Source organism: Equus asinus, chromosome 12 (assembly GCF_041296235.1).
Source record: "Equus asinus isolate D_3611 breed Donkey chromosome 12, EquAss-T2T_v2, whole genome shotgun sequence".
Classification (NCBI taxonomy): Eukaryota; Metazoa; Chordata; class Mammalia; order Perissodactyla; family Equidae; genus Equus; species Equus asinus.
The window spans coordinates 47,056,762-47,074,765 of record NC_091801.1 but is presented as its reverse complement, the minus strand read 5'-3'; the positions used below and the strand labels follow the sequence as shown (position 1 = coordinate 47,074,765).

The window sequence follows — 18,004 nt, the reverse complement described above, 5'->3', positions numbered from 1 at the left end:
ACACAATCAGTTGGAGGGTGATTTAGAACTCAAGCCTTTTTCTGACCTAGGTCCAGTGTTGGCTTCATTCCATTGTACTGTTTGCTATCTTATTTGTAGTAGTCTTTTTTAAATTTTTGAATTCAAATAAATTATTACCATATATCCTTTTTAGAAATTACATGTTTTTATTTGACTTAGTAGCTTGCTACCTATGTATTATGGTTGCAATCAGGAGACAGCTATGTTTGTTTAGTTCTTTGCAGTTTTATAAAGTGCTTTCTCATCCTTTATCTCATTTATTTGTTATGAAGATAACCTTTTGCTCATATACCTGAGATTCTTGAATAGTGGCACAGATTTTTTTGTTATTCTGGCATGTCCAATTCTTCTGTACATTCACAAATCTAACTGCCTTAGCTTCAGATGTATGTGTGGACTCACTCCACTGAGATTATAAAGTTCAGGCATTGTAGTTTCTCGGCTCCAGCTCTTTCCACATCTCCCTTTGCTGCTGGAGTCTAAGGCATATAATTCCAGGCGTGAAGATTATTAGTTGTTTTGAGGCACTTACATTTTTTGGCTTCTTAAGACTACTTGTGATCAGGGAAGTTCTTTTTAAAACTTAATCAGAGGTTCAATATGTAGTTAAGCAACACATTGTGTAGCAGCAAACACAAGGATAATCATATCATTTATTGTACTAACATTCTTCAATCAAAATGGTGTTAGAGATAAGATAAATTATATGGCTGTAATGTGTGTCCGTGCAGCTTGGTTGGTGGCAAGGAAGGGAGTGTGTTGTTAGTGTGAGGCTAGCCACTGATTGCCAAAACTTTGTACAGCAGGGCCTGTTACCTAATCAGCTCATACAAACCCTGGAGAAGCTCAAGAGGATCCTCTGTGATTCGTGATTAGGTTACATTAGTTGAACAAAAGTCTGTGCGAAAATTGTCAGTTTGTTATTGATTATCTAACTTAAAAAAATAGAAATAAAAGGCATAGTGGTTTTCCTGGAGACTTTTAGAGTGTCTACATTTTGGTAGATCATATATTAAGACTTACTTGTTTGAGCTGTATTCACTTGAGTGCTTGTTTGAGAATAGAATGTGAACATTTTAGGATCACTTTATGATAGTACTGGGTAAATAAGAGTTAGAGTTAAGCTTTCTATCCTTGGGTTTCTAATAGCTACTGCTGAGGTGAGCCTTATATGTTAAGATTATCTGAAGATAAGACTGCAACTCATTGGCTCAAAGTTCAAAGGAGAGCATTAGCTTCAAGGACATAAATCACTGAGTTGTTATCCATCAATTTGTAACAGAAGTGCAGATGAACAACATTTATCTAGACAATCTAGTATCTTTTACCTGCAATTTGAGGTCAGTCTATATAGGGGCTTATGTAGGTGCTTTGAACTGTTTTGCAGAGATGAGAGTTCAGATTTGTTTTTATTCTTTAATTTGAAGTAGCAGAGGGTTTTGTGTGCCTTTTCCAGCAGCCAGTATTAACCCCATATTGCCCATCCTTAAAGCAAGATTAGGTTCTGCTTCAACTATGGAGCTGAGATTGATTAGGTTATTTACAGAAGAATTTTATTTTCTAGCACTCCATTGTTTGCCATTTGTTTTGTATGTGTTGGTTTTTTCCCCTACAAGTTGATTATGAACTCTGTGGGTCCAAGATATGTGTCTTATTTTAAAATCTGTCACAGCAGGGCTTACAAAGTTAAATACTTAAAGGGGCTGTCAGATAAAGTAGATAATTGAGCCAGGCTAGATGGGGCCCATGTAAAAGGGAGAACATACGTCCTGGGTAAAATCAGCCTAATTCCTCCAGATTCTTACCTTTTGGGAATGTGAGCTCAATGTTGCCTGCACAAAATATATCCATTGATGCTATTTGGCCTGTGACCTATCACTTTGCTACTTCTTTATTAGAACATAGTTATGAACACACATAAAGTACTTGACAAATAGTTGTCATTTGATAGATGCTTATTGTGTCATAAACTGGCTACAGTGCTTTTGAAGGACCATCTTAGATGTAATATGATGTAAGATGTGTAAGAATGTTCTCTTCTATTAAAGGATTTTCTCTTTTTGAAGGAAGACGAATACACTAATAAAGAGATTAACTCTTACCCTAGAATCAACAGACTTAGATATTGAATCTTCATTGCTTTGTCCACAGAAAGTCCTTTGGATCACTTTCCAAGTTAGAAACCATGATAACACATGTAGTAAATTGTAGATAACACGTTGTAGTAAATTGCTGCATATTCCGAGGAATATCATTCAAAAGAATGATATAGTGAATTGTTAGAATACCTGAGTGCCTTGCAATTAAGGAGTTTATTTTTTATATTTTGAATTCTGGAGTAATTGTTTGTTCTTCCTTTTTTCCACCCCTCCTAAACAGTGTTGTTAGGATGTTCTCTTGATTCTTCTGTTGTAGTATCTCATATCTCATTTCTTGCAATTCATTCCTGTGGATACCATTGTAGTTTGAACTCTTATTTTACTTATCTTGGGACATCTACACTAGCCCCTAACTCTAACTGCCTTTTCTATTCCATGTTTAGAGTGTCTCCAGGTGTTTTTTGTTTTTTTGTTTTAGATCTACTTCTTGGGTCATAAACTCTGACTAAAAGCAAAAACAAAAACAAAAGTAAATACCCCCCCCCCCCCCGAAAAAACCTTCTTTCAGTTATGCACTTTCTTGCTGACCAAATTCCATATACTCCATTCTCCTTCTAGTCTTATCGTTTTCTAGACCCTTACAGAGTAATCAGCTTGTTCTCTGCTCCTCCCAACAGCCTTATTCCACTCTCTTGCTTTTTCTTATACTATTTCTTCTAAGGCGAATGACCTCTCTTCTTTATGCCTTATATCATACTATTCTTTAAATCAATTACTGTTTGTTCTTTCATTACCAGACTAGGTTAGAAGTTTCTTAAGGGTAGTGACTATATTTCTTGCTGCATCTTTGAGCTCCATGCAATGCCTAACACCACACTTTGTATGTAGTAGGCATTTAACAGATATTTCAGAACTTGATTATTACTTTGTATTTTCCATCATTCATATTTTTTTATTGTGGTAAAATATATACAACATAAAATTAAGCACTTTAATCACTTTTAGTGTATAGTTCTGTGAAATCAAGTACATTCACATTGCTGTGTGACAATCACCACTAACCATCTCCAGAACTTTTTCATCTTCCCCAACTGAAACTCTGCACCCAGTAAACACTAACTCTCCACTCTCTTCCCATAACCCCTGGCAACCACCATTCTACTCTTTGTCTGCAGGAATTTGACTACTCTAGGAACCTCATATAAGAGGAATCATGCAATATTTGTCCTTTTGTGACTGGTTTATTTCATTCAGCATAATCTTCAAGGTTTGTCTATGTTGTAGCATGTGTCAAAATTTTCTTCCTTTTAAGGTTGAATAATGTTACATTGTATGCATATATACAATATAAACACCATGTTTTGTTTATCCATTCGTCTGATGATGGACACTTGGGTTACTTCCACCTTTTGGCTATTATGAATAATACTGCTACAAACATGGGCGTACAAATATCTGTTCTGTGTCCTGCTTTCACTTCTTTTGGGTGTATACTCAGAAGTGGAATTGAGGGATCATATGGTAAATCTGTGTTTTAAGTTTTCAAGGAATCACCATACTGTTTTCCAAGCAGCAGCATCATTTTACATCTCTACTAGCAATGCTTGAGGGTTTCAGTTGCTCCACATCCTTGCCACCACTTGTTATTTTCTGGGTTTTTATTTTTGTTTTTTTCTCTTTGTGAGGAAGAGTGGCCCTGAGCTAACATCTGTTGCCGATCTTCCTCTTTCTGTTTGAGGAAGACTGTCCCTGAGCTAACATTTGTGCCAATCTTTCTCTATTTCGTATGTGCGATGCTGCTACAGCATGGCCTATTGAGTGGTGTGTAGGTCTGCACCTGGATCCGAACCTGAGCTGCCAAAGTGGAGTGCTCAGATTTAACCACTACACCACCAGGCTGGCCTCTGTTTTGTTTTGTTTTTTAAATAATAGTCATAGTAGTGAATGTGAGTGGTATATCATGGTGTTTTGATTTGTATTTCCCTGATGATTAGTGATGTCTTGTGTATCTTGTCATGTGGTTATTGGCCATTTGTGTATTTTCTTTGGAGAAATATCTGAGTTCTTTGTGTATTTTTTAAATTGGGTTCTTTGGTTTTTTGTTGTTGAGTTGTAGGAGTTCTTTATATATCCTGTATATTAACCCCTTATCAGATATATGATTTGCAAGTATTTTCTCCCATTGTGGATTGCCTTTTCACTTTGTTGATAGTGTCCTTTGATGCACAAAAGTTTTAAATTTTGATGTAGTAGAACTTATCTATTTTTTTCTTTTGTTGCCTGGAGTTTTGGTGTCGTATCCAAGAAATCATTGCCAAATTCAGTATCATGAAGCTTTCCCCCTATGTTTTCCTCTAAGAGTTTTATACTTTTAATTCTTACTGTTAGGTTGTTGATCCATTTTGAGTTAATTTTTCTATGTGGTATGTCAGAGTCCAAATTCTTTTTTATTGCCTGTGGATAGCCAGTCATCCCAGCACTATCTGTTGAAAAGACTGTATTGTCTCCACTGAATAGTCTTTCCCTGATTCATATTTCATTGAATGATTCCAACTTTATTAACTATCATAGTTGTGATTGTAGTAAGTTGTAAGATGTTTTCCTGTCGCTGTCTTGTCTCAAAGGCTTGAAACTTACTTATCCTTTCTTATCCACTTGGAAATAAGAAGAGGACCTGGGAAGACATATATGTTGAAAACAGTATCATCATTTATCATCTCTCTATCCTCTTATTAGCCGCATGTTAGATTTATTAACTCTTTGCTTTGTACTTCACTTTCTTGCTTCTTGAAACACAGTAGAAGCATTAGAATACCTTGGTAATCTTTTCAATAAAGCCCCTTTTGAAGGTCTGAAATTTTGTTTCAAACTCACTCAGCCTCTCTGGGCTTTTGATTCCTTTTCTGTTAAGTGAGAAGATTGAGCTAAATGATCTCTCATATATGTTTTACTATGGAAATTCTATGATTCTAAGGTACTTGTAAATGGCTTTTGAACAGTTAATAAAAATCCAGTGGAGGGTGGGACAATTTTATTATATCAAAGGAACACAATAAAATTGGTATCCCCAAGAACATATTATCTTTATTACTTTGTCTACAGTTTTGGTGTATATATGAACAAGTGTTTTAAACATAGCTGTGATTAATTTCTTTCAACGGTAAATAAACTTAGTTTCTAAGTATTATTGTAATTTGTAGTATTACCATCTTTATTTTCTTTATGCATTAAGGAAAGGGGACATAAAGTTCACGTACATGAAATTGTTTGCACATGCAGAGAAAGGACTGCCAAAAGCCAGGTGAAAAAATGAGGATAGAACAGAGACAGATACCTGTCTTCTAGAAAATTATAGAATTTTGCAGTCTAGAAAGAGAGTTTTTCAGATGCTTCACCCTCGAATACGTCTTTGGGAGGCCCATGTTTGTATGGTGCGTATGCATACATTAAGATTGCCAAAAAGCCACTTTTCTCACCTGTTGTGTTGATTGTGTAATTGTATAAACTTACCTATTAAACTACACTTAGTTATATGATTGAATTCATTTTACTTTGTAAATATTTTGTTATTGCTGTGTTTGCCTCTTGTCTTTTTTATAACATTATGTGGAAATGAAAATGATAATGGCTAGTATTTATTGAGTGCTTGATACTTTTGTTTTACCTTTATTATTGTTTTCGTATCTTTCATATCCTTTCAGAGAAAAGGGTGTTTTAGTGAAGGTATTTTATCAGAAACTATTCTAGATGCATAGGAGAGAAGTTAAGTGATTTCCTAAGAACATTAGGGATTAATTCTCTTGGTCGAAAAAGAATGACTTGGGGCTGGCCCCGTGGCCGAGTGGTTAAGTTCGCGTGCTCCGCTTCGCCGGCCCAGGGTTTTGCCGGGTTCGGATCCTGGGCGCAGACATAGCACCGCTCATCAGGCCATGCTGAGGCGGTGTCCCACATGCTACACTAGAAGGACCCACAATTAAAATATACAACTATATACTGGGAGGATTTGGGGAGAAAAAAGCAGAAAAAAAAATGAAAAAGAGTGACTGGATAGCTAAGAGGACAGGGATGACAGGAGACTTCTGAGCTTTTGAATCTTGAACTATCTGAATGTATTATCATTAGTACTAAATTATTAATACTAAATTAAATCATTCATAATAAATTAAAGTGGTATATTACCTTTAAAGTTTTTCATTTGGAATCCTGACTTACATGTTTATAAGAGAAATCAAAGTCTTGGCTCTATCAGCTGTTATTTCAAATCACAGCAGTAATTTTATTTATACTTAAATATTTTGGATTGCAGAAGCAAATTGGACTGCTGCTAGCCATTTTGAGCAGCAGTTCTTATGTGAAGCTGAAAATTGAGGGATATATCTGTTTAATTAGAGAATGTCCTTAGTGTGGTAAAAGGGTTAGAAATGCAGTCTTCTTCAGAGACTGATGAAAAATAATAGATAAAATAAAGAATGATGTGCTCAATGAGCTACAATTCAAATAGAGGAAATTTAATGGGAAATGATTACATTAGTAGCAGATGGACTTGCTTCCTGAATTGTAATCTTACTGGAAATCCTAGAACAGCTTAAATTTGTTTTTCAGATTTAGAATCTGATAAAATGGTAGATAAAGACGTTTGTTTATTTGGTGTGCTATTGTGATTCTTACTCTGTCTTTTGGATATTTCATTTTTACTAGGCTATTTTTATGATTCCCACAAATCCACCACCAACATTCAGGAAGCCAGAGCTTTGGTCTGATGATTTCACCGATTTTGTTAAAAAGTGCCTGGTGAAGAATCCTGAGCAGAGAGCTACTGCAACACAACTTTTACAGGTCAGTGCTTATGCCTTTAAGGGAAGGATATTTTCTTCATACCTTTTAGCCTTCTGGCATTGACCAAAATTGCTGTGAGTTTCATTAGCTGATTTCTAAAGCTATAAACCTCCCAGGAAATATAGATTGTTAAAGACGCACACACACGCACACCATTTTTCTCTTGTATGTTCTCTTTGTCTCATATTTTTCTTTTCTGTTTTCCATGTTCAATCTGTCTTTTCTCCCTTTTCTATTTTTTTTTGTTTGTTGTTGTCAACTCTTTCCTCCTAAAGTTATTTTAAAGCAAAACTTCCAAAGGGTTCTCATTTCAGAAATGAATTCTTGTCTCCATTGTTACTATTTCTCATGTTTATTCCTTGACCCAGCATTTCTTCTTTGACTTTTTGTTCACCTATAAGATATACAAATACAATATCCCTGAACTCTTTGAAGAGATTGCATATTGTAAATATAGTAGTCCCCCATTATCCACAGGGAGTATGTTCCAAGACCCCAGTGGATGCCTGAATCCATGGATAGTACTGAACTCTCTATATATACTAAGTTTTTTCCTATACATACATACATATGATAAAGTTTAATTTATAAATTAGGCACAGTAAGAGATTAATAGCAATAACTTCTCATTGGCATATCTATATTGCCAGCATCACTAGTTTTACGCTTTGGGGCCATTATTAAGTAAAATAAGGGTTATTTGAACACAAGCATTGCCATACTGCGACAGTTATCTGATATGAGATGGATACTAAGTGACTAACAGGTGAGTAGCATATACAGCGTGGATACTCTGGACAAAGGGAGGATTCATGTTCCCCGCGGGAGAATTCATCATGCTCCTCAGAGTGGTCTGCAATTTAAAACTTATGAATAGTTTTTTCCTGGAATTTTCCGTTTAATGTTTTCAGACCGAGGTTGGCTATGGGTGACTGAAACCCTGAAACTGTGGAAAGTGAAACTGCAGACAAAAGGGAACTACTGTATTGGTTAGAAGATTACCTAAATGAAGAGTTGCACTATCCCTGCTACAAGCAGACTTTGCATCCAGAGTGTCAGACTTTTTGTCTGCCTTAACATTTAATCCAAATAGAAATAATTTAGTACTTTTAATAAGCATTTGTGAGTCTTTATTTTCCCGACAGAAATTTCCCAACTATTAGCTCAGATCTCTAAGCTAATAGTGCGTCTCACATTAACAAAACTTGGTATTTGGAAAATAATTCTTTTTAAGTGACAGAAGAATTAAAAACATGTTTCTTATAAAAAGTGATTTTTCCAATATACTGTTTTAAAAAAAGGAATTTGTTGAGGAGTATGGGAAATAGGCTCTTAAATATGTTTATTATTACAAAAATTTAACTTAGTACTCAATCTCCATGGAAGGCAATTTAGCAATATCTATCCAGAATAAAATACCATATATACTTTGACTCAGTAATTATACTTCTAGAAATTTACTCTACAGAAAAATTTAACCATGTGTGAAAAAATATGTATGTAAAAATATTCATAGTACATTGTAATGGCAAAAGATTAGAAAAGCGTAAATATCTGTCAACAAATTGGAAACAGTCTAAAGTCTATTGAGAGGAGTGATTGGCAAAATACATACACTGACACACACACACATGTGTGTATATATATATATATATATATGTCAGTGCTTGTAGTGGCATAGCCCTGGAAAAATGAGCAAGAAACTGGCCTCCCTAATAGAAGGTAACTGTATGGAAGCAGGAGTGGGATGGAGACTTATTTTTTGCTGAAGGCTCTTTTTGAGCCTTTTGAGTTTTGTATGTGCAAATATTACCTTTCAAAAATTAATTGAAACAATTTATTTTGAAATATTGTCAGCATTTCAAAGGAATTTTGAGCACATAAGACAAGGGCTTATTGATATTGTTATTGTATTGAGTATCTAAATTATTCAACCCCAAAGAAGGCAAGAAAGGAGAGGGGGGAAAAAACCAGAAAAAGTGGGACAAATAGCACAAAATATGATGATGAAAGTAAATCCAAATATGTCTGATAACTGATTTTTGGATAATTTAACCAATATTTCTTTCTAGCCTTTCTCCAATAATCTTTTCTAATCTTTCTTAAGAAAAGAGGATTTTGTTGTTCTTAAGTTAGAGTTTTTAGGATGGAAAAACATTTAAGAAATGTTCTAGTATAATTCCCTCATTTTGTGGGTGAGAGTTCTGAAGCCCAGAAAGATTAAATGACTCACTGAACATCACATAGTGATTAAGTGATTGTTCTAGGCTTATTCCATTTGCCACCCCTAGCCCCACCCTTCACCCTTTCTCCTCTCCGCTTTCTTCTCAGGAAGTTAACCTGTATGGACTACATTAACTGGCTTTGTTACCCTCTAGCTTCTAGTTGAGTTTGGCTCAAGCATCCTTCTTTCCAATAAGGACAAACAATGCAACTGGTCTTGTAAACTGCTTATGAGCCAATATTTGCTTTCTTGATTTTTATTGTTTCTGTTGTGCTGTTGTTGACTATTCAAGGCCCTCTGTTATAATATGGTGTCCTTGTCTGGCCTCTTAACTAACCACTTGCTTGACCCCCCCCATTTTTCCCTCTATAAATACTGAAATAATAGACTTGTAGTTTCTTATACAGACCATGCTTTTTCAATCCTCTGTACCTTTTCTCATGCTATTTACCCCACCTACCTCTGCTAGTTTAAAGACCACTTCAACAACTGGCTCCTTTTTGTCTTATTGTTTCTAATGCAAATGAGATACTCCTCCCAGAAGCCTTCCCTTCATCCTTATTTAGGTTAGTTGTTTCTCTGTGTTTCCATAAGCACCCTGTGCATATTATTAGCCATATTAGATTGAAATAACTTGTTTCTGTATCTTTGTCCTGGACTGTAACTAATTCAAAGTCAGGGGCGCTACCTTTTGGGCGAGGACTACTTTTGCCCTCCTGGTAGCCGGTGCTCAATACAGGTGCATTGCATTTAACATGTCTTTGTTTAATGTAACAAACTTCTGATTTAAAAAGTTTTTTAGATAGCGTAATTATCTTTAGTCTTATTAGAGTCTCATTAGACTCATCAGTGTCTTATTTTGCTGGACCCCTAGAAGTCATTCTGTCTCTTAGAGTTTTGCATGCCTTATATGTTATGAGTTAAATTTTATGTTAACTCTCAGAGGACAATCTTATTACTAAGTTTTAGTGGACACATGTCTATAGTCTACATGTATAAATTATACCGTGTTGATTTCTAGATTCCGATAAACAGTTTTTAAAAAGAAATTCATGCTGAATTTTTTATAGTGGTTTATTTTCTATGATACAAGTTAGATAATTGTGTAAATTTAGAAGAATTGTAGACTGAAAGGATCCACTGAGATTGTTGAGTTGAACTCTTAGTAGTTTTTAAAAGATGAGGAAATTGAAACCCCAGAGATTTTAAGGACAAGATTCAAGTTTAGCCTAGTGATGCTAGAGTTCCTATCTGAAGATGATCCTTATACCTGCTAGTGGGCAGCCTACAACCAGAAAATCAACTCCTGTCCCAGGCTGGCCTCTTACAAGAATGTTAGGTTGACTGAGATCTGCTGTTATTTGAATTGTCTACTGGATTTGCCTGGAACAGGTGGTAATGTCATGGGTTACTCTGTAAACTCCTATGGCATGTGACTTATTCTTCATTTTACCAGTTCAAGTGAGGAGGAGAAACTTCATCTATCTTGTTGTCCTTCCTATTTATAATACAATAAATATAATATAAAAAATTTATAATATAATTTAAGACAATTATATTATGCAGTGAGATCGATTATAATATACAATGAGATCGATATCAAACACTTATATTATTTTCTTTAACCTTTAAACAATTGAGAAAACTCAAGAGAATAAGAGAAATCTATTGTATTTGCCCTGTTTTTACTCTTTCCATTGTTCTTTCTTTTGATGTTCCAAAGTTCCTTTTTTTTAAAATTTTTTTTACTTCCTTTCTTTTTAGAGGACTCCATTTAGCCATTCGTTTAGAGTAGGTCTGCAGTAACAAATTCTTAGTTTCCTTCATCTGAAAATGTCTTGTTTTCTCTTCATTCCTGGAGGATATTTTCAATGGGTATAGAATTCTTAGTTGACAGATTGTGCCACTTTCTTCTCATATCCATGATTTCTTGTGATAAATCTGTCATCTGAGTTGTTTTACCCCTTGCTCTTTTCAAGATTTAAGAATTTTAATCATGAGTGTTTTGGTATGAATTTCTTTGGGTTTATACTGTTTGAGATTCATTAAGCTTCTTAAATCTTAGCTTTATATCTCTTGCCAATTTTGGGAAGTTTTCAGTCATTATTTTTTCACACACTTTTTTAGCCCTACCCTCTTTCTCAGACTCCATTGACACAAATGGTACATCTTATGATTTAGTTCCACAGGTCCCTGAGGTTCTGTTCCTTTTTATTCCAGTCTAATTTCTCTCTGTTGTTCATATTGTATAATTTCTGTTGTTCTAATTCACTGATTCATCCATCTGTCCCTATTCTGCTATTGATCACATCCATTGAATTTTTTATTTTGGTTGTTGTGGTTTTTTTAGTTCTAAAATTTTCGTTTGTTTCTTTTTTGTATCTTCTGTTTCTTTGCTGACTTTCTAATTATTCATTTGTTTACAAGCATGTTTGTAATTGCTCATTGACATGTTTTTATGATGACTGCTTTAAAATCTTTGTCAGATAATTCTGACATCCATGTCATCTTGATATTGGTTTCTGTTGATTGTCTTTTCCCATTTAAGGAGATTGTCCTGCTTCTTGGTATGGTGAGTGATTTTCATTTGAAATCTGGCCATTTTGGGAATTATGAGACTCTGTATCTTATTTAAATTTTATGTTATAGCAGATGTCCTCTGACACTGCTTCAGTAGGGGAGAGGGGCATCATCTCATTTCTGCTAGGTAGCAGTAGAAATCCTGGTCCCCACTTGGTCTCCTTTGACGTGTAGGTGAGGGAGAGGTTTCTTATTACTACTGGACAAGAGTGAGAGTTCAGACTCTCCCAGTGGCCTCTATTTGCATTTCAGGGCCTGAAATCACCTGAGTGGTGATTACTGTTCCTGACTTGCCACTAGACCTCCTCTGATCCCACTCTAGTAGGTAGGGGATGGGTATTCTTTATTACTGCCTGGTAGGGGTATACAAGTCCAGGCTCCCACATGCTCTCCACTGATACTCCTCCCTGGGGGTGGGGGAGCGCTTTTTATACTGCCTCGTCTTCTCTGACACCACCTCCGTAGAAGGATTGAACAGCTTCTAGAGGAAGTCTAGGTTCCCTGCTCAGCCTTTGCTGGTTTGGGTGAGACCATTGTTTTCTCTGTGGTGTTTGGCTGGAGTACAGTGGTTATTGTCTAAGAGTTTTGTCTTGTTAGCTATCCCTGTCATGATCCTTTCACTCAAGAGAGCAGGCTTTTGCAGTGGCTTTTTTTAGTTTGCGTCCATTGGTGTTTCTGGGTTGCTGACTTCTCCAGTACTCAGTCTAGGTACTGGAGGTAAAAAGAAAACCCATGGAATTCACAGCTCTGTCCTTCCATGAGTCCCACAGTCCCTAGCCAGTTTGCTGCCCTCTCTCCCCTTGTCAGAGTCTTCCTGTGTTTGTTTTATATGTGATGTCCAGGGTTTTAGCTGTACTTTAATGGAGAGAAACAGGGAAAAGTACGGCTGCTTAGTCTGTCCAGAGGCAGAAATTTTTTCTTCAGTTTGCTTTAACTCTTGTTTTCTCTGAAGATGTTTTTTTAATAAATCGTTAATTTGAACTCTGTCAGTTCAGAAATTGATAATTCAGAACATGAACAAAACTTGAGGCAATATTTCAGATTTTAAAACAACAAAGTTTCAAGCAGCCTTAATTTTTTTTTTTTTTTTTTTTTGAGGAAGGTTAGCCCTGAGCTAACATCCGCCACCAGTCCTCCTCTTTTTGCTGAGGAAGATTGCCCCTGAGCCAACATTTGTGTTCATCTTCCTCTACTTTACAAGTGGGATGCCTACCACAGCAAGGCTTGATAAGCGGTGCTTAGGTCTGCACCCAGGATCCAAACTGGCGAACCCTGGCCTGCCAAAGTGGAGCACGCGAACTTAACCGCTATGCCACCAGCCAGCCCCCAAGCAGCCTTAACTTTTAAAATACTTGATCAAACTGTGATAGGTTGATTTTAGGTATTTTACATCTTTTCATTAGTTCAGGTGGTTTAAGAATTCTTGCTTGGGGCTGGCCTGGTGGCGCAGCAGTTAAGTGAGCACGTTCCACTTTGGTGACCCGGGGTTTACTGGTTCAGATCCCAGGTGCGGACATGACACTGCTTGGCAAGCCATGCTGTGACAGGTGTCCCACAGATAAAGTAGAGGAAGATGGGCACGGATGTTAGCTCAGGGCCAGTCTTCCTCAGCAAAAAGAGGAGGATTGACAGCACACTTAGCTCAGGGCTAATCATCTTCTTCTTCTTCAAAAAGTTCTTGCCTTCTTTTAGTTTAGGTTTTACTTTAAATACATTTAGAAATAGTGAAACTTTATTGCCTTTTAGAATTTGCTGTGTTTATCTTTTTCTTATTGATATTGTTTTAAAAACTCTTCATATAATCACCCTCTTGTCTGACGTAAATGTTACACATATACTTTTTAGTTTGTTCATTTTATGTTTGACTAATATTTCATTGCCTGTCTTTGACTTTTATCCAAGTTCTTTTTAGAATGACTCTTATAAAAACATGAGTTGGATTTATGTTATTTAAGTATATCTCATGTAGAAAGTGCGTAGTTGAATTTATCTTACGAACTAAGTGTATTTCAGTACTTAATTAAAATACTATATAATAAATGGAAATTCAACCGATTTGTTTCCATTGGTATATGCTAATAACATTTTCATCACAATTGTCATGTTTTATTTTTGCCAACTTATTTTCTCTGGTTTTTGTTGTTGTTGTTCTGTTCTTTTTTATGTTGCTTTGTATTTTTAAATTTTACCACCTGCTACTTTTTAAAAACCTTTAAAAATACTTTTGAAAAATTTGCCAATGTTGGGGCTGGCCTGGTGGCGCAGTGGTTAAGTTTGCATGTTCCGCTTTGGCAGCCCAGGGTTCGCTGGTTCGGATCCCGGGTGTGGACATGGCTCTGCTTGGCAAGCCATGCTGTGGTAGGCATCCCACATATAAAGTAGAGGAAGATGGCATGCATGTTAGCTCAGGGCCAGTCTTCCTCAGCAAAAAGAGGAGGATTGGCAGCAGATGTTAGCTCAGGGCTAATCTTCTTCAAAAAAGAAAAAAACAACAAAATTTGCCAGTGTGTCTGATAAAACTTCTCTTCTGACTGTCAAGAAAGCTCAAATAATATGGCCTTGTTCTTGCAGTACCCTTTTAACTTTATCAGCCAGTTCCTCTTTGTAGGCCAAAATCACGTCTGTAGTAGTTATGAAGCGAAAACATAAGTAAATGTGAAATCAGACATATTGAGATTTTGAGATGAAGATTGTTAAACTCTATATGCTAATGGTAGCAAAACAGTGTATAGGCAGTTCACAATGAACTCCACAAAAGTAAATTTGTACTGGACTGCATGAACCATATATCTACTTTGGCATTTCTTAAAGATAAAACTGTGGCTTAGAGGATTGGCTCATAATTTTCCCCGAGAAGATAAAGTATAATACAGTTGAGATTTCAATGCCTTTTTAAGGGAATGCAGTTCTACTGGTTCCTAGTTTTTGCAGTGTTGGTCATCTTTCACTTCTGTTAATATATAGTCACCAAATCCTTCTTAAGAGTTCTTTCATCAGATTCACTATTTCCTCTTGATTGTGGCAGCTATTTTTTTAATCCAGGGTCTTAATAATTCATACCTGTGTTATTACAGTTTCTCTCCACTCTCTTTTGTTTCTAAACTCTACTGCAAGATTACGCTATCAAAGACATTCTTTTCCTTACGCTGTTAGCTTGTTTATGTAATTAAAAGGCTCTCAGACAATTCAGGCATCTCATCCTAAGCACTTATTCTTCTAGTCCCACTGTTGCCTATATCTAAACTCACAGAACACGTCTTCAAATAGTGTTTCTGTTTTGGCTAGACAGATCTTCCTACTGTGTTCTAACATACATCCCCTATCTTTGTGTGTTTGTTCATACTTTTCCTCCTCCCTAAAATGGTCCATTTCTTCTGTATCAAGTGTCTGAGATTACCTCACCTATTCTGCTTTCACATTTCTTAATCATATAGACTCTGCTAACCCATCATGAATATAATTTGTATGTCACATTGTAATTTTTTTGTATGTTTGTCTTTTGTTCTTTGTTCTAGATAATAAGTTCCTTAAGGGCAAAGAACATATCTTCAATTATTATTATTTTTCATGACCTTTCCACCAGTGTTTCTGAAACATTTTCAGAGTAAGACTGGGATTTCTTTCTTCTGTTGCTCCACCATCCTCTAGGGCACTGTCTTTGTCTGTTTCCCAGCTTAGTAGAGACAGAAGAAATCATGTAAGAGTACACACTCAGTGCTTTAAGGCCCAGATCAGGAAGTGGAACACAACACTCACTCACATTCCATTGGGGAGAACGTAGTCACCTAGTTAGAACCAACTGAAAGGGAGGCTGAGAAATGTAGTTTCTAGCTGGGCAGCCACAGGTCTAGCCACAGCTCTGTTTTGGTAGATGACTAGGCGTCTCCTCCACAGCTGTGTTAATAGAATTTTATTTATCTGCCAATTAATCTATACCTGTTATAAAAGAATTTATCGGTTCTTTGCCATTGATCCTAGTATTTCTGCAATCTGGTAAAATTCTTACTCATAGTTTTCTCAGATGATATCTTCACCATTTTAAAACCTCTTCCAAATGTCAGTAATTTCTTCTTTAGTGCAAAAATTTTTTGTCTTTAAGAATATTTTTGTGTTCTATTGATCTTTATTAAAATAACTCAAATGGCTTTTACCTGATTCTATCTACTGAGCTATATTAAGAAAATTAAATTCTGAAGCTGTATTGCTGCCTCCAAATAAGGTTATTTATCCAAAATTATACTTATAACCTTTCCATCTACTTTCTCTCACACGCACCCCTCTCAATAAAAGTGTCATTACAACCCAGGTCTGTTCTGGTGTTTCCTTTCTGTTTATCAAAATTGTAGCAAGCTTAGATATTTTAGTTAGATCAGGATGGTATAAAAAACAGAAAAATTGTTTTATATATAGTATAGAAATGAAGCAGTATTTATTTTCTGAAAAATATTTTTCTTTCCTTGCTATTTTTAGTTTCTCCATTGCGAATGATTACTGCACATTATTCAAGACATAATAAAATAGAAAATATGTAAAAGAAGTAACAAAATAATTGCCCTCCTTTTGACCACTGATTCTGGATGTCAGTGTAAGATTAAGTAAAATCTGTAACTAATACCAAATTAATTTTATTTTAATATGTAATATAATCACCAATCTTTTTTAAAACATTTTTTATCTTCTTTTACTACCTAATGTACACTTCCTTTGGACAATTATATCTTTAAGGGGTATTATGGTTTTATTAACAGGATTACGTTTTTGCATGTGTGTTTTAAAGGTTTTTTAAAAACAAACCCAAAAGCAAAGTCTTTATTTCTAAAGCAGCTGAAATATTCTCTTTTCTTAACCTGTATATTTAATTCTGGATGAAAGAACAATCATTAAAGCCTGTGATCTTGGTTTGCATTTATGTGTTGTTGTAACATTTTTTAGATGTAATTCAGAGAAATCTTATACCATTGAATTTTACCTTTCTAGCATCCTTTTATCAAGAATGCAAAACCTGTATCAATTTTAAGAGACCTGATTACAGAAGCTATGGAGATAAAAGCTAAAAGACATGAAGAACAGCAGCGAGAATTGGAAGAGGAGGAAGAAAATTCGGTTCGTAATTACCCTCAAAAAGTTGATGTTTTTCTTCTGAGTTATTTTTGCATAGTTTTGATTTTTTTCTTCAAGTATATCAATAGCACTTACTATTTCATTGTACAAGTGAGGTGTGTTTGTTCGTTAAATCTCAAAATATATTTTGTTTACATTAAATGTTTGCTATCCTTTTCTGATGTCTTAAGAATTAGTGATTATGTATAAAATGTAAGGTTGATAGAGTAGGCTTGTTCAGTATCTAGTATCTAGTTGACGCTAACTCTGTGTTTGTTGAATAAATGTTGTCTTGAATTTGGTCAATTTTGTTTTGTATCTTCTGGAACTTTCTTTTAACCGGTCATCAGCTATACTGTATACAGATAACGAATACCACAGTAGAAGATGGGTTACTAGAGAAAGCAGGAGGGACCTATAAGGACTTAGCATATTGAACCAGTTTATTCCATTTACTTTATATTGCTACTTCGGTGCCCTTGAATAACAAAATAAAATAATTATATCTATATATCACATTTTATAATGTCTAATTCTTTTGTTTTTCACTAATGATTTTTTCCTTGTTTCAAATTACAGATTTTTTTTCTGGTTAAAAATAAGAGATGCATACCTCTCAATTTTCAGATGGTCATAAAATCTGAAAACACAGATACTATTTTATTTTTTACTGATTGAAAATGACTTTGATAACATCAACTATATTTTCTCATAGAATTTTTTTTATGTCTTATAGTTGTATACAAATAATACTATTTTGCTAATTCAAATTTAGTTTTAATTTCAGAGACTGGTTATCTAATTGGTATTTCTTTTGAAATTCTTTTACCCTTTTCACTAATTATTAAATCTTGTGTCATATGATAGCCCAGGGCAAGGGCGAGTGTGGTCTTTGCCAAGCTGATTTATAATCATTTTCTTTAGATATTCGGCTACATAGGTTATTCATTTGGCAGTGACTGTGGACTGCCTGGTGAGACAGATGCTTTAAGTTTATATTCTAGATATAAAATTTTATACCAATAAATTCACCATTTAGAATTTTAAATAGCATCCTCATAAAGGTGTTTTTGTCATAAGTTGGTGATTGTGTATTAATTCTGCAAAGATGAATAAGTGATATGGGATGATGTAAAGATGATGT

General features: G+C 35.2%; 1 protein-coding gene across 1 annotated transcript in view; it reads left to right on the top strand.

The window, feature by feature from the left end:
- The window catches only part of STK3 (serine/threonine kinase 3), a 266,921-nt gene that overhangs the window by 148,102 nt on the left and 100,815 nt on the right, over nt 1-18,004 (top strand). Inside the window, exons 7-8 of the mRNA XM_044743927.2 lie at nt 6,819-6,956; nt 16,738-16,863. Of these exons, the coding sequence (XP_044599862.2) occupies nt 6,819-6,956; nt 16,738-16,863 (264 nt within the window). The remainder of the gene's footprint in view (nt 1-6,818; nt 6,957-16,737; nt 16,864-18,004) is intronic.